At 39.2% G+C, this 27307-nt stretch overlaps 2 protein-coding genes across 4 annotated transcripts in view; one reads left to right on the forward strand and one right to left on the reverse strand.

Moving 5' to 3' along the window:
* The window catches only part of LRR (Leucine-rich repeat), an 808120-nt gene that overhangs the window by 90430 nt on the left and 690383 nt on the right, over positions 1-27307 (reverse strand). For all 3 annotated transcript variants that reach the window (XM_067142208.2, XM_067142207.2, XM_067142206.2), the window contains exon 22: positions 16506-16644. In XM_067142208.2, the coding sequence (XP_066998309.2) occupies positions 16506-16644 (139 nt within the window). The remainder of the gene's footprint in view (positions 1-16505; positions 16645-27307) is intronic.
* LOC137498634 (craniofacial development protein 2-like) lies at positions 11336-11953 on the forward strand (the record flags this gene model as incomplete). The annotated part of the gene is made up of 1 exon (XM_068226507.1): positions 11336-11953. A coding segment is annotated over exon 1 (618 nt), but the record flags the coding sequence as incomplete, so codon positions are not given.

Genomic DNA, 27307 nt, shown 5'->3' on the forward strand with positions numbered 1-27307 from the left:
CCTGTAGAGGCTCTATATAATCCTATAAGTCTAGTTTTCTCCTCTCTCTTACTTAAAGCTTTCCACCCAAGTTTCTCTAACATTTCTGATACACTACTTTTTCTCCTGAAATCCCCTGTTACAAATTATGCTGCTTTCCTCTGCACACCATTTATTTCTTTTATTAAGTATTCCTGGTGAGGATCCCAAACACTGTTTGCATATGCTAATAATGGGCAAACCATACTTAAGTAAAATTTCTCTTTTAATTCTTTGTTGCATCCTGTAAGTAGCCACATTATGACATGTAATGATCTGTATCCTTTCTCAACAATGTCATTAACATCATCTTAATTTTTTCTAGTCTGGTTTCCAACAAGGACAAAGTACAACTACAGCCTCACTCAAGGTGACTGAGGACGCTCAACAAGCAACAGAAGCAACTGAAGGCTCTGCATTTTTCTCAGGGTACGATTGCTTGGGTGCTTTCCTATGTTCAAAGACATCAACAATGTGTGAAAGGTACTAATGGAATTGTTTCCTCGTGGCGCCACGCGAACAGAGGAGTCCCTCAAACCTCTGTACTTGGACCTCTTCTTTTTGCACACTTTGTGAATGACATGTCATTGAATTTAAGACATTGCATACACCATATGTACGCTAACAGTCTTCTCCTCTCCACAGACTCTATAGCACCGAAACCTTCAGGAAAATATCGACTTACTAAACACAATTATAAGGATTGGATGTTACCATCTAATCAATCAATCAATCAATCAATCAATACTGATCTGCATTTAGGGCAGTCGCCCAGGTGGCAGATTCCCTATCTGTTGCTTTCCTAGCCTTATCCGAAATGATTTCAAAGAAATTGGAAATTTATTGAACATCTCCCTTGGTAAGTTATTCCAATCCCTAACTCCCCTTCCTATAAATGAATATTTGCCCCAGTTTGTCCTCTTGAATTCCAACTTTATCTTCATATTGTGATCTTTCCTACTTTTATAGACGCCATTCAAACCTATTCGTCTACTAATGTCATTCCACGCCATCTCTCCTCTGACAGCTCGGAACATACCACTTAGTCGAGCAGCTCTTCTTCTTTCTCTCAATTGTTCCCAACCCAAACATTGCAACATTTTTGTAACGCTACTCTTTTGTCGGAAATCACCCAGAACAAATCGAGCTGCTTTTCTTTGGATTTTTTCCAGTTCTTGAATCAGGTAATCCTGGTGAGGGTCCCATACACTGGAACCATACTCTAGTTGGGGTCTTACCAGAGACTTATATGCACTCTCCTTTACATCCTTACTACAACCCCTAAACACCCTCATAACCATGTGCAGAGATCGGTACCCTTTATTTACAATCCCATTTATGTGATTACCCCAGTGAAGATCTTTCCTTATATTAACACCTAGATACTTACAATGATCCCCAAAAGGAACTTTCACCCCATCAACGCAGTAATTAAAACTGAGAGGACTTTTCCTATTTGTGAAACTCACAACCTGACTTTTAGCCCCGTTTATCAACATACCATTGTCTGCTGTCCATCTCACAATATTTTCGAGGTCACGTTGCAGTTGCTGACAATCTTGTAACTTATTTATCACTCTATAGAGAATAACATCATCCGCAAAAAGCCTTACCTCCGATTCCACTCCTTTACTCATATCATTTATATATATAAGAAAACATAAAGGTCCGATAACACTGCCCTACACTACCTTACATTGACTTACAGGCTGTTAGTGACTGGCCTGCCGTGCATGGCCTGAAATTGAATCCTACAAAGTCACAAGTAATCCTCCTTGGCCATCAAAATCAAATGACAGGAATAAGTAAACGTCCTTTGCCTGGGGTAATCCTTCAGAATGTTCCAGATTTTTTTTTGTATCACAAGTGATGAATCTCAGCATTACCATGGACAAACACATGACTTGCTGCTGCTTGTTATCTAAAGGGGCCAAACATCTAGGTCATCGGCCCCTAATGGTACGAAAAGAGCCAAAATTAAATGACAAACTAAAAGCCCAAAATCCTCCACTGACCGGAATTCAAAACGTGAGGACGAAGAATGAATGGATGGATATGAATTTAAAACGATCAGTGGAACCAACCCACAGTGCCCGACATGCACAGAAGCTGGCGAATAACAATAGTATTACTGACCAAGGAACTGCTTCTATACCACGATACTGAATCGATGATACTTGCAACTGTTGGGGAATGTGACGAAGCAATTGCGATTGTTTTATTCTCTATTGCTTTAGCCATAATTCTTCTTAATTTGTGATGTGTTGAAGAAGAGAAAGTGCATCATTAATACAGTGAATATTGTGTACCTACAGAATGAACACTTGGTAAATTATAACAGACCTAATCCAGAACACCAGTTTTGTTGTGTCGATGATCCACTGGTACACATAAAACAATTCGTCAATTTTATGTAAGGTACACTTGCTAACTGAATAATGAGTTCTCCACTGACTGTTGTTCATTGACTCGCTGAATTTTGAGTACAAAACAATGTCCCTCCTTGGATTGCTACTCACATGGGAACTATTTGGGGAGGGGACAAAAGCGATTGTCATGGAACTGGTAGGATGATTTTTAAAAAAAGTCATCGTAAACTTAATAGTAATAGATATCCTGCTGTAAAATAATATTTAGGTTCTAAAAAAAATTTGTTTCTGCTGTTTTAAATGGAACGTGGTATATTGAAGGCATCGATTACGATGAAACTTGATAGAATAATCAGTTAAGACATCAAGAATATCGCTGTTACACAGGCTGTCAACAGCATGGCAGAATGAGTGATTCTGAACAGGAATCTGGCAGTTTCCTTGTTTGTGTTTTATGTCTTTTTATTACTTATTCTTGTACACTAGCCAATTATTAGCAAGCAAGATTTTGTTTTACGTGATATTTTAGTTTCCATTCTATACGATACAGAAATATGAACCTTTTAAGGACTAGTTTCCAAACTTCTGGAACTGGACCCTTTCACGTTTCTTGAAACTCAATTCTGTATGCCTAAACATCTTGCAACACATTTGGTGTTTCTGTGTTTTACAAAAGATGAAATATTAGTTTCCTAGCATCACTATCCACATTTCCACTACTGTTTTCTGACAAAAAAAAACCATTCTCTAATATACTGCTATAATTTTTATCAACCCGTCATTATTGTTTACAAAACACGATACTTGAGATTAGTCAATGACACAACCATAGAAATGAAAAAACATTGTTCAGTCTGTGTCAAAGAATATCAGAAGCAGAATGACATGTGTCACCATATATTGCATTTTAGAAGTGATTGTAGATGCACGTGCATAATAACTGAGGCAAAAATCTCTGAAACGTACCAATACGTGCATAGAAACAGAGAAAAATCTCTGAAACGTACCAATACATGCATAGGAACTGAGGCAAAGATCTCCGAAACGTACCAGTACATGCAAAGGAACTGTACAGAACACTGGAAATGCTTGAAACTGTCTTGAGGAGTGAACTATGCTTGCAGGAAGGACAAACACAGGAAACAACAGGCAATCATTTGGCATTTTATTCCTAAGCGACAAACTAATACCATACCATTTACGTTTGTCCTGGTTGGTATTTTTATTACTTATTTCTACTTGGTGCCATCTTCGTATTATAGACAGTGAATCGAGGAAAGTTAAATACGTAATTTATCTTATACACAACATTAAATATAAATATCATTTTAAAATTATATTCAAATAAAATATATATGAAATAGAATTCTGAACAAAATAAAATAATAAATTGTGTTCCTTCTGTTTATTTAATTCATTTTCTTATACAGTGGAACCTTGGATTGCGAGCATAATTCGTTCCGTCAACATGCTCGTAATCCAAATCGCTCATATATCAAAGCAAATTTTCCCATAAGAAACTATTGAAGCTCGGATGATTCGTCCACAACACCAGCCCACAAAAACATTTATTCGCATAACATTTCTAAAACAAAATATAACATAAAACAATTAAACTGCATTTTACCTTACAATAGAATCATTGTTGGAGTGAGGGCATCTCAGTTGAAGTGAGTGATTCCATTGACTTTTCCTCCTCCTCATCCTCGAAAGAGATCTCCATAACCTCCTCCTGTCGGAGACGTAGACTTGTTATAAAATCTCGCAATATCAGCCACTCGCATACCTTATTGGTGTTTTTCGATCATTTCCTTCTTAAATTCCATTGTAATCATCTCCTTCGTCTGACTGAATTCCTTTTTAGCCTTCTTTTCATTCACAGGGCCCATCGTTGCGGAACAGTTATATCACTAATTACAGACACAAAACATGTACACTCGTACGGTGTTGACTATGCGAGCCAGGCACGCCAACTGAAGTCCAGCGCGGGAAATGATTACACACACTTTTCCAGGAAAGAGAGGGGCAGGGGGAGGGGAAAACAAAGGCACAGGGGAGGTGGAAACGTACGTACACGTGACGCTCGTATTGCGAAACCGCACTCGCTTATCAAGTTACAATTTATTTAAAATGTTTGCTCGTCTTGCAAAACACTCGTAGACCAAGTTACTCGCAATCCGAGGTTCCACTGTATATTGTTTTCCATTGCAAATGTTTAAATATATATGCTATGTATTTTTATTCTTGTACACTAGACCGAACATAAATTAAATTATGCCTTGGGGTAAAAAATAAAAATGATATAGAATAAATGCACTTTTAAAAATAATTTGACCAAATAAGTTAGTCGTGCAGTTAGGGTCACGCAGCTGTTAGCTTGTATTCGAGAGATAGTGGGTTCGAGCTCCACTGTCGGCAGTCCTGAAGATGGTTTCCCGTGGTTTCCAATTTTCACACAAGGCAAATGCTGGGGCTGTACCTTAATTAAGGCCACGGCCACTTCCTTCCCACTCCTAGCACTTTCCTCTCCCATCGTCGCCATAAACCTATCTGTGTCGGCGAGATAATAATTTGCTTACACGAGGTGAGGTTCAAGGACCTTCAAGATATTTGATCCTCGATCGGACGAGAAACAGATGTTGTGTAAGTTCAGGTTCTATTTCCAGTTCGATGAGCTTGTCTTTGATTTCTGCTCTGATATTTTCTCTAGTTTCTTCTACTGTCTGGGAAAATGGATGTCACTAATACAAGTCTTTTCATTGCCCATTTAGGATCAAACAAATGAGCATCTTCGCACCTATTTCAGCGGCCTTTGTGTGTATATCATCCCCATTTACTCTTCCATACTGTGCACTAATATCTACTACTTCTTGGAGCATCTCACGAAAGCGACACTAAAAAGACGTAAATCACAAGTGCACATTTTACATATTTCAGCGTAAGCAATTTTTGACAGCTTGTGGTACAGCACTCTGTGTTCTGTCTAACATACTTCACAGATGTGTGACCTCAATGATAATGTTAATGAATTTACATCCCTCTTTTAAGTGTGACCTCAGATGTCAACCCTTTTAGTAACAAGCCCCCATGGCTCAGGCGACAGCGCGTCAGCCTCTCACCGCTGGGTTCTGTGGTTCAAATCCCGGTCACTCCATGTGAAATTTGTGCAGGACCAAGTGGAGGTGGGACAGGTTTTTCTCTGGGTACTGCAGTTTTCTCTGTCATCTTTTATTCCAGCAACACTCTCCAATATCATTTCATTTCATCAGTCAGTCATTAATCATTGCCCCAGAAGAATGTGACAGGCTTCAGCAGCCAGCACAGTCCCTATCATCACCACAAGATGGGGGGTTTCTTTCATTCCATCCCTGACCCGGTCACTGACAGGTTGTAGGTTTTCATGTCCTTTTAGTTCTGTACTTATTCTTGTCATCTATGTTAAATATATATTTGGGTTTTAAAAGTTTGTTTTCTTGTTTGTTTTGTTAAAATATATGCTTCCAATTGGACAGTATTATTGCATTATTTGTTGGATTACTGTACTTCATGCATAGATTTCTTCTCACCTTTGAATTGTGTTTCTTTCTTTTCGTGCATGAGGTTATGTTTGCCAGTGAGTTACCCAAGTGCAAGATCTGATAGGTGCACCTTGGTGGATCCATTTTGGAAATAGTTTTTTCCACAGCATTTGTACGGTTTAAACTGTGAATCAAAGTGATCATTCTGGGATGTGGCAAGGGTCGGCATTTCTGAATGATGAGTTCGTAGCTATTAATTTGAAATTGTGTAATCTGAATTCCATTTTTTGCATCCCAACGACTATGAATTAGTGAGATTTTACTGTATTTGCGCTAGCGAAACATGTGATTTACTTCGTGTGTTCGGTGATTATCATTATAAAGTGCACAGTAACAATTATCCAGCACTGTTAAGTATGAGTACACCACTGAGCAACAAGCATTTACTGGGCGAGTTGACAGTGCTGGGAGATGTGGGGTTCGAACCCCACTGTCGGCAGCCTTGAAAATGGTTTTCTATGGTTTCCCATTTTCACACCAGGCAAATGTACCTTAATTAGGGCCACGGCCGCTGCCTTCCCACTCCTAGGCCTTTCCTATTTCACTGTTGCCATAAGACCTATCTGTGTCAGTGTGACTTAAAGAAGAGAAAAAAGAAACATTAATTGCAAAAGATTTCCAGAAAGTGCTTTGTTTAAAAAGTGCTGCACAGCAGGTCCATCTTAAACAAAAAAGGGATTATAAACAGACGGTCTTAGATATTTGAGCCAGACTTCAGGTTAGCCCTTTTAAATCACCTAGCTGTTCAGTGCTGAGAGGGCTTAAAAATGTTGAATTTTTTCTCTATAAGCTTTCAACAGTGAAAAGCTTAAATGTAACAGATCCCGTCGCTTATGTTAACTTCTCCCAGGGGTGCTACAACCTGTGCATGATGGACATATAGATCATTTTCTTTTGATCATGTCTATGTCATATTACAAAAATTTGTGTTAAAGTTCATATAGACGTTGACCATTCACTCATTAAGAGATGTATTAAAACCATGTTTTCAATACAAATTGTGATATACTGGATCACCAAGTTAACAAGACATACTAAAAAAATATAAGTCATATTAAAAATGTAGTACATGTTTCGTTCCTCTGCGGGACATATATACACGGATTGCGATATTAGATTGCACATAATTAAAATAACACTGTATTTCAAACTGAGCAGGGGAATCTTCAAAACCCCTCTACAGTCTTAAAAACACTGAGTAACTATATGCTGGACAACGCCTCCCTGAAATGCAGTACTATTACAATACACTGTTATATAATGTAAATACACTAAAATGTGTCTTGTCTGCAGATGTCCCTAAGGGTCGAACCAGAGGACTGCCAGATAATAGGCAGCCAAATTGATACCAGAGTATCGAGACAGAAAGGGCGGCCAGGGAAGGAACCACCAAGTACAGCAATATTAAATTGTAATGAGATTGACATTGTAATGAAATGCGATTATATTTTATGAATTTAACAATGAAAGAAAATATTCCAGTATAACTAAAATAAGAAATGGTCTTAGCCATGCAGGGAGCTTGCTAAGCATGTTTATGAGGACGGATGTTTGTTACTGACGGACCATGTTTAAGTAGACAGTACAACTGCAAGTGACTTCGGCTGACAATAGGATCATAGGCAGTACTCCCAGTGCAGGGATTTTCTGTCAAGACAGCAACGTAAGAGATAGAGACTTCATTGCTCAGAGGACCACTAGAGAGAAGCACTCAGCAGGGCAGATGGTTCAGACAAACACAAAGCCCCTAGGGAAGGGACTGATCTCTCATTTACTGTGGGTGGATAAAAAAACACAGAATCAAGATAGTATCAGATGATTTTTTGGCAGTAAACTGGCAGGCAGAAGTAAAATTCTGCAAGTGAGGGCTTGAAATGCATGGAGAGTTAGAGAGCAGTGGGAAAGCTGTAAGGACATTATAGTAATAATCAGTATATATTGAACCATACGGTTCATGGGACAATTGTATTAATTTTAGTATTGGATATTAGTATCACACAAGGCCACCCACGAAGCCAGTGTCTTACAGTATATTTCATAAAGGAGTCCAGAAGACGCGTTCTTGTGTGAAGTGAGCTACAGCGTCATTATGAGAAATCTCCAGAACCTCATTAAAAGGAGTTATGTCCCAAGCCAAGCCTCTTGATGAAGATTGGGGACGCTTCCCAGATCCCGGCAAAACTTATATGAGGAGGGAAGAAAGAATTAAATTAATATCTTGGGTTACGGAAGAGTTGCATTGGATTTGAGACAAGAATTGCAACATGCATAATTTCTGCTTAATTTTGATATGCATTAGGGCTGCATTCATAAATGCATTCGTTAATTAGAGCTCATGATGTACTTTGTGTGGGAAAAACTTCGCGGGCGCGCGTATATTGCACGTGACCAAGCGGCGTGATGACGCTAAAACTGGATTATAAAAATAAGGCCGCCTGGCATATCAGTCTCATTCTTGGACAAGAAGACCGCTTGAACGAGTCGTCATACTGCGTGTTGGTACTGAGAACAACGCTTTGTCTTCGAGCTGCACATACTACGAGTACCGCTGTATCTGCGAGGAATTACCCCAGCATCAAGTCAGAACGAGTGTTTGACATCATCATTGCGAGGAAGCCACAACCAGGAGCTGAAGCCAACACGACAACGGGCATCGATCCAGGAACGTGGGGAGCACCTGATCAGCGCGACGCCGAAGGGGACATCTTCCAACTACCTAGGGAGCTGTACGAAGGAGCCACACAAGAAAGAATGTCTCCAAGCGGTCAACAGTATCTGATGCCAGCGCCGCAGTCTATCATGATGTGGTAAATTCAGTGGTCCACAGGGAGGGCCGCTCCGTCATGTCATCGATAACATAAGGTCGGAGCTTTCCAATTCTGTTTCAAGCATGTCATTTAAATGTAGATAGGAATATGGGGGGCCGTCAGTCAACAGATTAGTTATGGTAGGAAACTTTTCCTTGTAATTAAGAGCTAGGCCTCAAGCTCGAACCCCGTACATTAGGGTAGATGATATTTTGTAGATTCCTTGTTAGCGTGTTTATATTTCATTTCGATTGTTTTAATTTACGTACATGTGTTTTTTTTTGGGTCAGATCGAACTCCTTTGGTCATGGTAGGTGAGTCTTACAGACAGGCACTTTTTATTATATCGCATTTAGGCATTTGTTTCTGCAGACGTAGATACGTATAGTTGAGACCAGCATGGAACCCGTAATTCACCCAGCATCACTGACAGGGCGAGCAAGTCTGAATATTTGAGAGATATGAGCATTATGCAGATAGCTGACCGTATGTATTTGAGATGAGAAAGCCCGGCACAGTTTGAGAGTGTATTGGCTGCATGAGAGATGCCTGATTAGGGCCATGTGTTTATCGCATATTGATTTGTGTCTTTGTCGTATCAAGGTTGAGCCCATGGGAGGTGGAAATAAGATGAGTTATATCGCTGGTGATATTGAGATGAGGGCAGATCGCCCAGGTGTATTTAAAAGAGTACTTTTTAGCAGCCAGGTTACGTGAGGTATTTGGAGAGGCGAGATGTTTTTTCTGGCAGTCAGCTGAGCTCATCAATTATGTGGACTGTCGCTGGTGAAGTGGTTGCAGGGGTGAGGGTGCTGCGCCGGACGTCACAGTCTTGAGAATTGGTTAATGTCGTCTGCAGTTTGTCAAGTGTGCGAAGGGGAGGAGGACATTGATGTTGTGAAAGCAGGAAGAGATTTTTTTTATGTCCTAGTTGTTCTACGATAATTTTTAACACTGGCCCGTTTGATATTGTCACCCGTGGATATGTGGGTTGTGTCCTTTTTATATTGTTTGCATATGATTCTTATACGCCTTACTCTTCATGGGACTAGGGTTCGTGACCGAGTCAGGTCACTGTACATTCTGTATTGATATTCGTTAGCACCGGGGTTCGACGGCGCGAGGCATAGTAAATTTTATGGGAATCACTGTTTGATGTGTATTTCAGCAGATATCCATCTTTCGAGACTTCGTTACTTACACTATTGTAACATGCTTGTTACAGCACAGCGGTTTTCGTGAAGGCAGTGAACTGGTTGTCATCGGCTCAGCATTATCTTGACCAAGCATTTTGAAAGCTATCTGATTTGTAAATAACTCAAGTTTATGTAATAAATCCCTATTTGTTAAACTTTGAATGCAGCGATGTTTTCTGGTAGATATTTGATTTCATTTAATTTTGCGAATTCTTACCTGAGTAGGCACATATCCTAGTGTTTATCTTTATGTTGCCCATTTATCCCATGTTATCCCTGAGAAGAGCGCTTATCCGGCTGAGTGAAGAGGAATGTGTTCAGGTAAGACTATGTGCACCAGCTCACGTCTGTGAGAGTTCTTTCACTACTGTACTCTGGGTTCGTGACCGGCTTTCGCCTGGCCGGAACTTTAGAGTCCAATAGGGCACAATATTGTATTTTGTATATAATAAAGAGCAGCATTTCATATTTTGAGTTGTTATTTTGGAGTTCCGGGACAGAGTACAGGACTGCTCGGCAGTACATTAGGTGACCAGCCACAAGAACGTCTCCCAGGACAGGTAGGTCACGATAAATGTCTTTACATTTACCTGATTATTAATAGTGCAGGAGTTTTGTCAATTATTGTGTGAAGTTATGATGTACACGTGGTGGACAAGTTGTATATGTGGGAAACAACTCTTATAAATGAAAGTGAATGATGTTCTGGAAAAATCGTATAATGGCATGGTTTGAAAACACAGACGTTTCGCTACCAGATACTAAGAACGCCTTAATGCCAAAAAAGATATAATAGATTTTTTTGCCACAAGCGCCCACATGACAGATTTTTTTTCCATTCTTTCTCGTCCTTACGTTAGGATCTCAGCCTTTTACACATTGAAAACAAAGGCATTCTTTTAAAAATTTATGAAAATATTCTGGCTCATGGTGTGGGTTACAGGAGTCATGTCCTAGTTTGTGAACCATGGGCAACGGCTGAGTGGCCTAGTATGTGGTCCTGAGAGTCAGAATACCAGTTGCTACGGAATGGGAGTGGGCATCTCGGACATATTTTGAGTCATGGTCCTCCTTGTGCTCAGGTGGCTAGGAATACATAATCCACCAGTGGTCCCTAACCCATTAGAAAGATCCTCACTTGGACTATGTGTAGGCAGGGTAGCATCCTGCTTCATGAATTTACCGAGCTCAGAATATTTTAAGCAAGCCTCAGACCTATGGCAGTAACAGAGTCCCACTCACATTTGACAGGTGAGGGAACTCCTTGGAAACAACTTGGCGAACGAAATGGAATTCGATGGGGAGCTATCAATATTAATGGGGCTTATGTAAGAAAGAAAGTAGAACTCGATGAGTCAGCAAAGAGGATGCATTTGGATGTGGTAGAAGGAAGTGATATTCGGTTAAGGGGAGATAACGAGGAAGAGATAGGAGATTATAAAGTGTACTTGACGGGTGTTAAAATGGGAAGAGCAGAGTCTGGGGTAGGGCTGTTCATCAGGAATACTATTGAACGCAACATAGTTTCTGTCAGGCACGTAAACGAGCGAACGATGTGCGTAGATTTGGCAGTTGGTGGAATTAGGACTAGAATTCTCTCCGTGTATTCATCATGTGAGGGTGCATATGAGGATGAATTTGACAAGTTTTATGAAGCATTGAGTGACATCATAGGCAGGGTCAACAGCAAGGATAGGGTAGTGCTAATGGGTGATTTCAATGTGAGAGTTGGAAATAGAACTGAGGGATACGAAAGGATGATTGGTAAATGCGGGGAAGGTATGGAAGCTAATAGGAATGGGAAGCGTTTGCTGGACTTTATGAATACATTCTTCAAGCATAAGGCTATTCACCACTACGCATGGGAGGGTAGAGGTACCATATCCATAATGGACTACATCATAACCAGCTTCGAATTCAGGATATCTGTTAGGAATGTACCAGTTTTTCAGGGATTTTTCGATGAAACAGACCACAATCTGATCTGTAGTGAACTAAGTATCCCTAGGCCTAGGATAGAGAAAGTGAAATATGTTTGCAAACGAATAAGGGTAGAAAATCTCCAGCACGAGGAAATTAGACAGAAGTACATGGATATAATGAGTGAGAAGTTTCGAACAGTGGACAGTAAGCAGGTTCAGGATATTGAAAGAGAATGGGTGGCATACAGAGATGCTGTATTGAAGCAGCAAGGGAATGCCTAGGAATAACTGTGTGTAAAGATGGGAAAAAGCTAACATCTTGGTGGAATGAATAAGTGAGAGCAGCTTGTAAACATAAAAAGAAGGCTTATCAGAAATGGCTCCAAACAAGGGCCGAGGCAGACAGGGATTTGTACGTAGATGAAAGAAACAGAGCAAAACAAATAGTTGTTGAATCCAGAAATAAGTTGTGGGAAGATTTTGGTAATAACCTTGAAAGGCTAGCTCAAACAGCAGGGAAACCTTTCTGCACAGTAATAAGGAATCTTAGGAAGGGAAGGAAAAAAGAAATGAACAGTGTTTTGGGTAATTCAGGTAAACTCATAACCGATCCCAGGGAATCATTAGACAGGTGGAGGGAATATTTTGAAAATCTTATCATAAAAGGAAATCTTCATGGTGGTGTCATGAACAACGAAGGTCGTTGGGAGGAGGAAAATGATGCTGTTGAAATTACGCTTGATGAAGCGGAAAGATTGTAAATAAACTCCATTGTCATAAAGCAGCAGGGATAGATGAAATTAGGCTTGAAATGGTGAAGTATAGTGGGAAGGCAGCAATAAAAGTGCTTCATAGAGTAATAAGATTAGCATGGAGTGTTGGTAAGGTACCTTCAGATTGGACAAAAACAGTAATTGCACCTATCTATGAACAAGGAAAAAGGAAGGATTGCAATAACTATTGAGGTATCTCGTTCATTAGTATACCATGCTAAGTATTCACTGGCATCTTGAGAGAGAGGGTGCGATCTGTGGTTGACAGGAGGTAGAAAACCAGTGTGGTTTCAGACAACAGAGGGGCTGTCAGGATCAAATTTTCAGTATGCAGCAGGTAACTGAAAAATGCTACGAGAGGAATAGACAGCTGTGTTTATGTTTTGTAGATCTAAAGATTTCATATGACAGGATACCGAGGGACAAGATGTTCACCATATTAGGGGACTATGTGATCAAGGGTAGATTATTAAATCAATCAAAGGTATTTATGTTGACAATTGGGCTGCAGTGAAAGTTGATGGTAGAATGAGGTCTTGGTTCAGGGTATTTACAGGGGTTAGACAAGGCTGTAATATTTCACCTTTGTTGTTCGTAGTTTACATGGATCATCTGCTGAAAGGTATAAAGTGGCAGGGAGGGATTCAGTTAGGTGCAAATGTAGTAAGCAGTCTGTCCTAGGCTGACACTTGGTCTTAATGGCAGATTGTGCCAAAAGCCTGAAGGCTAATATCTTGGAATTCGAAAATAGGTGCAATGAGTATGGTATTAAAATCAGCGTTTCGAAGACTAAATTGATATCAGTAGGTAAGAAATTCAACAGCACTGAATGTCAGATTGGTGATACAAAGCTGGAACAGGTAGATAATGTCAAGTTCTCCCAAGATGGTAATATAGTAAGTGAGATTGAATCAAGGTGCAGTAAAGCTAATGCAGTGAGCTCACAGTTGCGATCAGTATTCTGTAATAAGGAAGTTAGCTCCCAGACAAAACTATCTTTACATCGGTCTGTTTTCAGACTAACTATGCTTTATGTGCTAGTAGTTTTTTTTTTTTTTGCTAGTTGTTTTTTACGTCGCACCGACACAGATAGGTCTTATGGCGACGATGGGACAGGAAAGGGCTAGGTAGGGAAGGAAGCGGCCGTGGCCTTAATTAAGGTACAGCCCCAGCATTTGTCTGGTAAGAAAATGGGAAACCACGGAAAACCATCTTCAGGGCTGCCGATAGTGGGATTCGAACCTACTATCTCCCGGATGCAAGCTCACAGCCGCGTGCCTCTACGCGCACGGCCAACTCGCCCGGTATGCTTTATGTGAGCAAAAGCTGGATGGACTCAGGAGATCTTATTCATAAGTTAGAAGTAACAGACATGAAAGTAGCAAGAATAATTGCTGGTCAAACAGGTGGGAATAATGGCAGGAGGGTACTCAGAATGAGGAGATAAAGGCTAAGTTAGGAATGAACTCAATGGATGAAGCTTTACTAATAAACTGGCTTCGGTGGTGGAGTCATGTGAGGCGAATGGAGGAGGATAGGTTACCTGGGAGAATAATGGACTCTTACCTAAGTAGAGGAAGACCAAAACGACGATGGTTAGACTCAGTTTCTAATGATTTAAAGATAAGAGGTATGGAATTAAATGAGGCCACAGCATGAGTTCCAAATAGAGGATTGTGGCAGCATTTAGTAAATTTACAGAGGCTTGCAGACTCAACGCTGAAAGGCATAACGCTCTGTAATCACGATGTATGTACGTATGTATGTATGTATGTATGTATGTATGTATGTATGTATGAAAATACTTTTTTTTTTTTTTTTTGCTAGGGGCTTTACGTCGCACCGACACAGATAGGTCTTATGGCGACGATGGGACAGGAAAGGGCTAGGAATGTGAAGGAAGCGGCCGTGGCCTTAATTAAGGTACAGCCCCAGCATTTGCCTGGTGTGAAAATGGGAAACCACGGAAAACCATTTTCAGGGCTGCCGATAGTGGGATTCGAACCTACTATCTCCCGGATGCAAGCTCACAGCCGCGCGCGAAAATACTTTTACTCACTTTTGATCAAAGATTCAATTCAATACAAAATCTGAATGAAATTTCAGAAAAGCACTGCATCCTTTTTAATAAATATTTAAAATCATTAAGATGCATGGTATGAATTCTAATACAAGCTCCGTTACAGCCTTCATGGTTATGTAGTTATCAGTTGAGCACAAGCACACAGCCATCACAGTGCATCCAACAGGGCCAGCGGGGAGGAAGTGGTTAATTTCTGAATCGTTCAGTTCACACTTTTTTCAGCATTGACACCATGGTGGGAAACACAGGAAAATGGAGCTCACAATGATGTTGGGAGCCAATGCTGATGGCTCTGAAAATCTCCTCCACCGCTTTGTGAAAGGGAAGCCTAAACAAAGCCTCGCTGCTTCGAGCATTGCTATCATTACCAACTGCCTTTGATGGCAACCGTAAAACTTGGCTGACGTCAGATTTTTTTTGACAGCAGTTGGCTGCTCTGGATGAAAAAATGGGTGCACAAAATAGAAAGATCATCATCCACCGCACCATTGTCCTGCACATCCCATATATGTTTATTTGAGTAATGTGCAGTTAGAATTTCTGCCTCGTAACTGCACAAACAAGCTGTGGCCTATGGATTTAGGTGTGCCCTTTAAGTCACTTTATATGAAGAGCCTTATTCCTTATGGATTCTGGCAAGGATCCGTCATCATTTGAAGTTTTAATCCTGGATTTTCTTTACTTCATTGCAAAAGACTTGAAAAACTTTGAAGAAGACTACCATCTTACTACCATAGCAGCTGCTATGATATTAAGGTAAGAAATAGAGTATCAATGCCTGCTCTTGATTTCTTTCGTGCTGTTGATGATAATGAGGCTGTATTACTTGTAATGAGGCTGTTGCCAATTCCTCCTTGCTCAAGAGAACAGTCAGTCGCTGTCTCCAGCGGGAAGGACCGTTAGAGTTCTGGGGTAAGCTCAGTAAGTTAATTTCAAGAACTATGATCAACAAAGTTCAAAACTAAGCCACTCTATATCAAATGTCTGCATTCTTAGCTTAATAATCACTTCACTTATTTGCTTCTCTCCATTTTGAATATCCCAATACTGTTACATACAGTAATTCATCTTGGACAGTATCCTAGTGTATGAACCCACCCAGGCATCGGAAAACAAAATGAAAAAAATGCCACAGTTTTAAAACTGTTTCAATTGCTATGCGTGCCTCATTTGAGTTTGCCGCTGAAACCGTTTCAAATGCTATGCGTGCCTCATTTATGTTTGCCGCAAACTCTTGTTTGGCGGTCACTGTATCATGGATTGTTGAGTGACATGGCATACTTTTGTCGGGCTGAGTGGCTCAGACGGTTGAGGCGCAGGCCTTCTGACCCCAACTTGGCAGGCTCGATTCTGGCTCACTCCGGTGGTATTTGAAGGTTCCCAAATACGTCAGACTCATGTTGGTAGATTTACTTGGGACTAAATTCTGGCACCTCGGTATCTCCAAAAACCGTAAAAAAGTAGTTAGTGGGATGTAAAGCAAATAACATTTATTAATAGTAGGCACACTTTAAACAAAAATACATTAACAATCAAAATCAGCAAACAGGAAAATGCTACTTAACTAACATTTTTGAAGTGTTGTTCATATCTGAATGTTTAGGTGAAATTTTTTATAGAAAGGTTACTCAGATAAAACATTCCTAATAATTAGTTTAGTACTCACCATATGATTCTACAACACACAACCATCACATCTACAAATACTTCATCATAAATAGCTTCAATTGTGACTTGTAATTGTTTTGGGAGGACATACCTTCAGCAGATTTAGGTAATGAAGGCAATAAATCAGGAATATCATCAGCGGAAAGTCCATCCACACTATCCACTACCGATTTTGGTCGAAGCTTACGTCCATGTAGACTTTTACGCTTGGTGGATAAATGAGGAGTAGCCTGCAACGAGAATGAATCATTCTTCATCAGAAACTGCTTTTACAGTTATCAAGATGGTAAAATTGATGTACAAAACAAAAAGAGACAAACATCTAACTACAGAACTACTGGAAGAAATATGAACAGAATTTTGAAAATGTTTAATGCATTATTTTTTGGGGCAGGAATTTATTAATCTACATAACATTTGCAAGAACACTACATACATATCTAAAAAATTAGAAAATAATGCTAGAGACATGACTAAAGACTTGTGTGCTCAAGGTGGAGAAGATGACCTCACATTTACCCAGTACACATTTTTGTCGAAGGAGGCTTCATTTATTTTTCTAGCTCCATGACTCTGTACAATGATATGTCAGTCTCTCAAAAGTTTTGAAGCAGTGCATAAGAAGTTTCCTGAAAATGGTTAGTACAAGTAATGCAATCACAAAATGTAAAAAAAAAAAAAAAATTAGTACAGTCTTTTAAATTAAATCTATTTTCAATATTCCATAACTGGATCTCCAACAAACATTAAAACTCTTCTATCCATTCAGCATTACACTGGTACTTGCCAACAGAAACTTTCTCAGGAATGCGATTTATTTTTATTTTTAAATGTGAACATGTGACTACAAATACTTATAAAATCTTACAGGTTCCACCTTTTTCAATACAAAAACAATGTTGTCAGATGTTGTACAACATATCTTTAATTGCAGTACTAATTTTGGTGCTAATTATGGCGCTATCATCAGCTGCATGACAATAAAGAGAAACTTGGCAATGCACATAAAATAGACAACATCATATTCATACAAATAACTCCTTAATATCTTGTGTTAAATTGTGTTAAGTTAAAAATTACCCCAGGTAACTACAAGTTAACAACTTGTAGGTCAAAACATTAATTGTAAAACATGTTGTAAAATATCTAACGACATTGTTTTTGTATTGAAAAAGGTGGAACCTGTAAGATTTTATAAGTATTTGTAATCTCAGTTGAATACGGGCAAATCAAGATGAAGTTTCTTATGTTAAATTATGTGGCAGAAGTCAGTAAAGCTCTGTAAGATCCAGTGAGCTCAATTCAAGAACTATGATCAACAAAGTTCAAAACCAAGCCACTTTATATCAAATATCTGCACTCTGAGCTTGGTAATCACTTCACTTATTCACTTCTCCCCATTTTGAATATCCCAATACTGTTACATAATTCATCTAGGGCAGAATCCTAGTGAATGAACCCACCCAAGAACTGGAAAACAAAATGAAAAAATGCTGCATGTTTAAGACCCTTTCAAATGCAATCCATATCAAACCGAACCTTTAATATCATGACTGTAGTCACGGGACCTCGAGTTGTATATGGTATTCAACCCAAAGGAATGTGATTCTTCATTTTAAAAATTCTACATGCATTGCCTGGAATTAGGACAGCAGCCAACTTGGCAAGGAGGCAGCATCCATACTGCTCGTCTATAACATCCACTCTTCTTTTTCGTTCTCTTTTTTTTCCTACAGGTTGTTTTACGTCACACCAATACAGATAGGCCTTATGGCGACTACAGGATAAGAAAGGCTTAGGAGTGGGAAGGAAGCGGCCATGGTCTTAAAATAACGTGCAGCCCCAGCTTTTGCCTGGTGTAAAAATGGTAAATCATGGAAATCCATCTTCAGGGCTGCCGACAGTGGGGTTCGAACCCATTATCTCCTGAATATGGGATACTGGCTGCACTTAAGCAACTGCTATCGAGTTCGGTACTATCTGTTTTAAAAGATACCAGAGTATGTGCACAGTGACAAGGAAAGACGTTCTTTAAAAGGCCAGCAGACTTTCTGACACATGTTGCTTGGTTGTACGCCCTTGGATTGAACCGAACACCTCTTCTGCAACCGTGGTAGTGGGAAGAGAGCATCAACCCTTGCCATATTCCATAGCCATCTAAGCTAACATCAGTACCACATGAATAATAGGACACTTTGTTCAAATAAGGGAAATGATGGGATCATATCTTCCTACTTGTACAGCATTTTCAAGGAAATTTATTATTATTATTTATTTATTTATTTATTTATTTATTTATTTATTTATTTATTTATTTATTTATTTATGTCAACAGACTTACTTACGTAAATTTGGATGAAATTACCACTTGCCCATCATCAAAGCTTGACTGTCACCATTTGACTGAGTCCTTGCTTATGTCTGTAGGATTGCACTGGTTGGTTAAGACTATAAACAATTTGTGAATTCGAAAAATTTTATGTTAAATATTTAAAGTAGGACAAAATTCATAACCTATAATCAACAGTGCACACCAGTTTTGTCATTTTATGGACGAAAAGAATAATATTCACACCTAAACTCAGCTGTTTTGAGAGTGTATTAAGATTTCATTTCCATATGGTACAACATGTGAAAAAGTTTATGCCAGTTGTAACAAAATGTTTTAATGTGTATACAACAAATAATTTTAAGACATTCAGCAATTTCACAGATTGTAAATGTATTTATACAGAGACTAACTAATGGCATTGTATTTTAAATATTAGAATAACGTTTTAACGTTTCAAACTTAACAAATAGTCATATTATTTTCAATAAGATGATGTAATTTACAAACTTTATATTTAAAAGGTTTTTAAATTTTTTTTAAATGGATAAGTTTGTTAACGGCAAACCATAAGTGTAAGTTCTAGAACAATGTTACCAATTTAATCTTTTAAGAATATTTATAGCTGAAGATGTTCAAAATATGAACGAAACATTTCCTATGTTTTAACAATTAAGCAATAAAATAAGGATGAGATCCTAATTTTATAATTGCTTTTAATGTATTGAATAGGTGGAAATCAAAGTTTTATTTTTCTCCTTTTAAAGGACTACTTGATACAAGAACTGGAAGAAATTCAAAGGAAAATAGTACGATTTGTTCTGGTGATTTCCGACAAACCAGTAGTTACATGTTACAAATCTCATGTATTGAAATGTACATTAATTCAACAACGATACAAAAGTGTATTGAGATCCACCTATTCAATACACATTGGGTTCTTAAAAATTAAGATTTACATCTTGTCATTCTAATTTAACGGGACATGTTTCGCCCATTGTATGGGTATCATCAGCCGTAATCTCAGGCATGAGATTATGGCTGATGATGCTCATACAATGGGTGAAACATGTAATCTCAGGCATGAGATTATGGCTGATGATGCTCATACAATGGGTGAAACATGTCCCGTTAAATTAGAATGACAAGATGTAAATCTTAATTTTTAAGAACCCAATGTGTATTGAATAGGTGGATCTCAATAAACTTTTGTATCATTGTTGGAAACCAGTAGTGTTACGAAAATGTTGTAAACTTTGGGCTGGGAAGACTTGGAAGAAAGGAGACAAGATGCTTGACTATGTGGTACATTACATATGATAAAAATCATCCTTGGTCTGTACTGACAAATTACAATTAAAATATAGGATTTTTACCAACCTTATTCAATACACAATCTTGTTAACTCTAAAATTAACACATTTAACACATTTAAAAGAAAGAGAATAGACATTAGCAGGGACAAATTGCATTCTACCGAGCTCGATAGCTGCAGTCGCTTAAATGCGGCTAGTATCCAGTAATCGGGAGATAGTGGGTTCGAGCCCCACTGTCGGCAGCCCTGAAGATGGTTTTCCATGGTTTTCCGTGGTTTCCCATTTTCACACCAGGCAAATGCCGGGGCTGTACCTTAATTAAGGCCATCTCCCATCGTCGCCATAAGACATATCTGTGTCGGTGCGACGTACAACAAAATAGAAAAAAAAAAAGAATTGCATTCTCATTTCATAAATATCAATGATTTCTTTTAAAAAATGAATTTAAAAAATGTTATGAAGTGTGCAATTTGCAAATACTGTTTCTGTAGGAAAATAAGGGCCATCATTGCTGTCCACTTCACATTGTGGCCACTGAGATGCCTGTTTCATGTCATTATAATATGCTGTAATTATCGGTTAAGAATGACAGTAAAACCAATAATTACTCGAGGAAAATTTGTCAGTATAATAATGCACATGCATTTTCTTCCGTTATGTTGAAAAATCAAAGATTACATTAAGTGGTGTCTGATATTGTACTGATTTGTGTATTCCTTAGTTCAGCAGGGGGCTACTCCACCACATACTTTATGAACATGCAAGATTTCTTGCACGGGTCCCCTAGTGTTATAAAACAATTCAAATATCAAAACATTTGTGTAAAGCTTATTTTTAAGAGTTATGTCCTCTCATTGGGATGTCTTTTTATGGAAAATTCCTTGTTTATTTCTCATCATTATTATAAATATTGCTGTGAAGTTCTTAGTTTTAGTAGTTATAATGGAATTTTTTGACTCTTATGTGGCTGTTGGTTTTATAATATTTAAATCAGACCAAGGTTGATGTTGTGGATGTTAATATACTAAGAGCTACAAAATACATTAAGGGCTGCCTGGCCAAGGCGGTAAAGGTGTGCTCGGTTCGCCCGGAAGGACGTGGGTTCGAATCCCCATCAGGAAGTCGTAAAATTTAAGAAACGAGATTTCCACTTCCGGAGGTGCATATGGCCCTGAGGTTCACTCAGCCTACACCAAAAATGAGTACCAGCTTAATTCCTGGGGGTAAAGGCGGCCGGGCGTACAGCTAACCACTCTATCCCATCATGTGCCGAGGTTAACAATGGTGGAAGCCTTTACCTTCCACTCCTCCAAGGGCCTTCATGGCCTGTACGGAGGTGACTTTGCTTTGCTTTGAAATACATTAGATAAACTAACTGAACTGTCTGCAACAAAACAGAATAATGCCCCCAACATTGAACACAAAGAATCAAAATCAAATCATGTCTTCCATCCTCCACTCGACAATCTTTCAAATTTTCAGTTCAATGAAAATGAAGAATCAATATTGAAAAAAAGGTCGTAAACATAATTGGCCACTAACCAACGGTAAAGACATGATCAGAAACTTAGCAGAAACAAACAAAGCCATTTTACCTGTAGATATCCAAGAAAAAGTTAAAATTGACATTAAAAAAAAAACAACAACTAAAGAATGTACTTAAATACACTACACATCCAAATAATAGTTGAACACAATATACTGAACTAAAATCTCTAAAACAGAAGATTTTAAAAATGAAATCTCTAAAACACAAGATTTTAGACAACAACTTGATTATCATGAAAGCCGATAAGGGCAATGTTACTGTTATAATGAATAAAGATGATTACATAAAAAAAAACTGGAAACTTCTTGAAGGGCAATGGATTCATCCCAATAAAAAAGGATCTAACCCAGTAGAATTCAAAACCCTTTAAAAAATTCTAGCTTCTTACTTATCAATCAAGAACGCTCCCACCCAATTATAATGAACCCCAAATTATCTACGGCTAGAGCTGCACCAGAGATTCATACACAAGACCAATCATAAACTTTAGAAACAGGCCGACCTATAAGGTGTCTCAATTAACCCACTCTTTCAATCAATCACTACTGATCTGCATTTAGGACAATCACCCAGGTGGCAGATTCCCTATCTGTTGTTTTCTTAGCCTTTTCTTAAATGATCGCAAAAAAAAAATTGGATAATTATTGAACATTTCCCTTGGTAAGTTATTCCAATCCGTAACTCCCATTCCTATAAACAAATATTTGCCCCAATTTGTCCTCTTGAATTCCAAATTTATCTTCATCTTGTGATCTTTCCTACTTTTAAAGACACCGAGCTCGATAGCTGCAGTCGCTTAAGTGCGGCCAGTATCCAGTATTCGGGAGATCGTGGGTTCGAACCTCACTGTCGGCAGCCCTGAAGATGGTTTTCCATGGTTTCCCATTTTCACACCAGGCAAATGCTGGGGCTGTACCTTAATTAAGGCCACGGCCGCTTCCTTCCCACTCCTAGCCCCTTCCTGCCCCATCGTCGCCGTAAGACCTATCTGTGTCGGTGCGACGTAAAGCAAATAACAAAAAAAAAAAAAAAAAAAAACTTTTAAAGACACCACTCAAACTTATTCGTCTGCTGATATCCTCCCACGCCATCTCTCCACTGACAGCACGGAATATACCACTTATGAACATTAAAATAAGAATAATAGTTAACACCACCTTTCCAATACTTATCTTTCCTTATATTTAGGATATAAACGTTACAACAGGCATTGTAAGATGGGACATGTTTCGCTTAACTGTCGTAAGCATCATCAGCCGAAATAAATCTTAGCCTAAAGTTAGGTCAGGGCCTCGAACCTAGTGTCCTTAAAATACATGGTACCCTAAGAATCAACATTTATATTTAGAAAATCAAATAGGCTTAAAAGTAGTGTGAAAAAAAATATAGAATGTTACAACCCGGCTAAGAGAAAAACACACAATAGTGTTGAAACAGAGGTTAAAAACAGAAAGTACAATACAGAGCTGGTAGTGAAATAATTAAAATCATTAGGATATCATTGCTACCAGTCAGTCAATCAGAATGTTCAAACATAAAACAAGAGTGAAAATATATAAGTGTGTTCATCATGGCTAAGTGGGAAAAAAAAAAAAAAAAAAAGAAAAAAAAAAAAACCGTAATTGTGTTGCCAGAGGTTAAAAACATAAGGTACAACACAGAACTGGCAGTGTAATAATCAAACTCATTGCTATCAGTCAGTTAATAAGAATGTTCATACATAACAAAAAATGATGATTATATTCTTTTGAATGTAGAAACAATTAAATCTCACTCTTGTATAGATATGGGAGTCAGGCAAGAGAAATCACATATTATAGCAAACATGGAGTAGTAACACTTCAAACAGGATTGATCACGCCTGAAGCCGCTTATAAGGTAGAGGCCAATATCCATTTCATCCAAAACAATGGTGAATGCCAAATAACAGGTGTCTTCATTTTTACTGGGAGTTCAAGACCAGCTCTGTATTGTACTTCCTGTAGGAAAAGTTGGAAAAATCATAATATGAAGATAGAGAAGAAGACTAATTGGGGCAAATATTCATTTATAGGATGAGCAGCGTGGCACTGTATGGAAGTGAAACATGGACGATAAGTAGCTCAGAAAGAAAAAGAATAGAAGCTTTTGAAATATGGTGTTACAGAAGAACGCTGAAGGTGAGATTGATAGATCGAATCATGAATGAAGAGATACTGAATCAAACCGGTGACAGGAGATCGATTTGACTAAATTTGACGAGAAGAAGAGATAGAATGACAGGACACATCTTAAGACTTACAGGGCTTGTTCAGTTGGTTTTTGAGGGAAGTGTAGGCAGTAAGAGCAATAGGGGTGGATCAAGGTGTGAATATGACAAGCAGATTACAGCAGATGTACGATGCAGCAATTATGTAGAAATGAAAAGGTTAGCACAGGATAGGGTGACATGGACGGCTGCATCAAACCAGTCTATGGACTGATGACTCGAACAACAACAGGGTGAGGAGTAAGGGATAGGAATAAACTATCACGAGAAATGTTTGATAAATTTCCAAGTTCTTTGAAAAAGTTTAAGAAAAAGCTAGGTAAACAATCGATAGGGAACGTGCAGATCATTGATGGATGTATTCTCTGATTTGCTATTGGCTTTACGTCGCACCAACACAGATAGGTTTTATGGTGACAATGGGACAGGAAAGGGCTAGGAGTTGGAAGTGGCCGTGGCCTTAATTAAGGTACAGCCCCAGCCAGCATTTACATGGTGTGAAAATGGGAAACCACGGAAAACCATCTTCAGGGCTGCCGAGAGTGGGGTTCGAAGCCACTATCTCCCGAATACTGGATACTGGCCGCACGTAAGCGACTGCAGCTATCGAGCTTGGTTAAACAATAAATTAATATGAGTCTCACCATACTGAGATAAGCTGTTTGTAGGGCCCCTGATTTGCAGCCTTTGAGGTACCTGCAAAGAAATCCCACAATTGTCATCGCATTTTGCCTTGGCTTGCCTCCTCCGTCTGCAGGTTCCACTTCAAATCCTTAGAAACAATGATTCCTTAAAGTTTAATATTTTCACACTGCAGTATTACATTCTTATTTAATTCATACCAGTTCTCTAGTCAGCTTTGTAATCTACTTATCCTAATACATTTACATTTATCCTTAACCCATTCATGGAACACCACACAGATACATTTACAACATGTAGTGGCATGACAGAGCCTCCATGGCTCAGATGGCAGCACGTCGGCCTCTCACCGCTGGATACCGTAGTTCAAATCCCGGTCACTCCATGTGAGATTTGTGCTGGACAAAGCAGAGGCGGGTCAGGTTTTTCTCCGCGTACTCCGGTTTTCCCTGTCGTATTTCATTCCAGCAACACTCTCCATTCTCATTTCATAGCATCTATCAGTCATTAATAAAATCACTTTGGGAGTGGCGACCCCATCGTACTAATATATGATTCATTAATTTCATTCCTGACCCGGCCAATGACTGGAAAACAGGTTGTAGGTTTTCATTTTCATTTTCAGTGGCATGATACATCACTGAAAGACCCCAACAAATTCCTTTACACTTGATATGGCAGTGAACACAACATATATTTTAATTAAATTTAATTAGAAAGATCATTTCACAAATTTACAGGAGATATCACATACTGAGTTTCAACAAAAAGTCCCATATAACCACAAGAGAGTTCACTAAAGGTGCCGTGGTGTTACTACATTGAGAGAGGATCCTCCCGGATATTGCATCGTGATATGGGGGGGATTTAAGCACCTGATTATGTAACTGAACACTGAACAACTACTGTGAAATTACATTTCTGCTCTGTCTTCCATTTTGGCTATTTGTTGGAATTTAGCATATTTAGCCTTATTTTATAGGACATACAAATGCATATTTTACTTTTTTTGTTTTTGTCATATTTTGGTCATTTTAGTTGTTTAAGGTCATATTTTGCATAGAAAAGTGTATTGTGCTCTGAATGGGGTGCATGATATTGCTTGTGTAAATGTGTGTGTGGCATTGTGATGAAACACGTAGCTTGAGTCTCAAAGCTGAATACCTGACACTTATTGTATCTCATCTGAGGTTACGTTACTTGTTTTAGAATAACTTCCTTTAGAGTACAATTACAGTGCGGGTATTTAAATCCATTGGAATGTCACCCTTGTTAAAAGACAAGCTGATATAAGAACACTGCTAAGTTCAAGTATGTGCTATAAAGTTTTTTTAAAATATCCAGCAGCACAGTGACACCGCTTGAACAAAAAATGTTGAGATGAATATGGAATAAGAGGTATTATTTTCTATATTTTATTTCAATTGAATATTTTGTACCCACGGTAAATGTTGGTGCATCTTAGTTCCGATAACGAATACAATTTTCATTGATTTACAGGGACCGATCAAGTGGCTACGCAGTTTGGGTCATGTAGCTATCAGCTTGCATTCGGGAGATAGTGGAAGTTCATTTTCACAGAACAAGTGCATTAGTATGTTCTGAAGAAATGATTAGCATTTGTCGGCCCTTAGGTTCAAGGTCCACATCGATATCTCGGTGCACCACCACCGTCTGGTAAAATGTGCCTGCGGCTCTCTCTGTGTGACTTGAGCAGACGTGCAGGAAGCCTCGCAGACGTATGCAAGAACCGCACCATCAAATGAGTGAGTTTGAAAGAGGGTGCATTATTGGCATGAGAGAACATGATGCATCCATCCGGGAAATTGCTGCTCGTGTGGGACGAATTGTGACAGCAGTGCAACAGGTGTGTACAGAATGGTTCACAAAAGGCCATAGAACACGACAAGGTGAGCCTGGTTGCACCACCCAGACCACTCCTCTCCCTCCGAGAAGCTTGACACCTCATCCGAATGGCATTGCAGGACAGTTCTGCGTCCTCCTCGGCTTTGGCACAACAGTGGAACATTGTCACTATCAGGAGTGACAGTTCGCCGCCGTTTATTATGGTCTGGGTTACCGGCGCTTCGTCCACTTCTCCGTCTACCTTTGACTAATGTGCATAAACATGCTGGACGGCAATGGTGTATGGAACATCATCACTGGGGACAGATATGGCAGCATGTGGTGTTTTTGGACGAATCTAGAGTCTGTTTGCTTGAAAATGATTGCCGCATTTTGGTTCACCGCAGACAGGGGAAAAGGCATCACAATGACTGCATTCGCACAAGACATACAGCACCAACTCAAGGCCTTATGGTGTGAGATGCTATTGGGTACAACCACAAATTACAGTTGGTGCGTGTCCAGGGCACTGCGACCAGTTTGATCTACGTGAAGGACATCCTGCGTTCCATAGTCATACCCTTTCTGCACGACACCCCATTTCAGCAGGACAATGCGCGACCACATGTTGCTGCACGAACATCTCCTGTATCTCGAAATTGTCTCCAAAGCCTGGAAATGACACTTTGTCGCACATTCAAGGATACGGCAACTTCGGTCTGTGTCTGGCCCGCTTCCAGGCGGCCGAGTATTCTACCCTGAAACAACGAGGTCCAAATGGCATCGTCGTGCCATTATGTTGTCACGTTCACCACGAGGCTATACTCCGCACGCTGTAACAGGGCAAACACAACTGAGAGAATATGGGGTGCAGGCACTGGCTGTGTTTACCTTGCGGTTATGCCGCTAGTCAAAGCAGGGAACACTCCTTCCTATACAGAGTGAACACGTAAGGTTGGTATGT

The sequence above is a fragment of the Anabrus simplex genome, chromosome 2 (assembly GCF_040414725.1).
Source record: "Anabrus simplex isolate iqAnaSimp1 chromosome 2, ASM4041472v1, whole genome shotgun sequence".
In the NCBI taxonomy this organism is placed as follows: domain Eukaryota; kingdom Metazoa; phylum Arthropoda; class Insecta; order Orthoptera; family Tettigoniidae; genus Anabrus; species Anabrus simplex.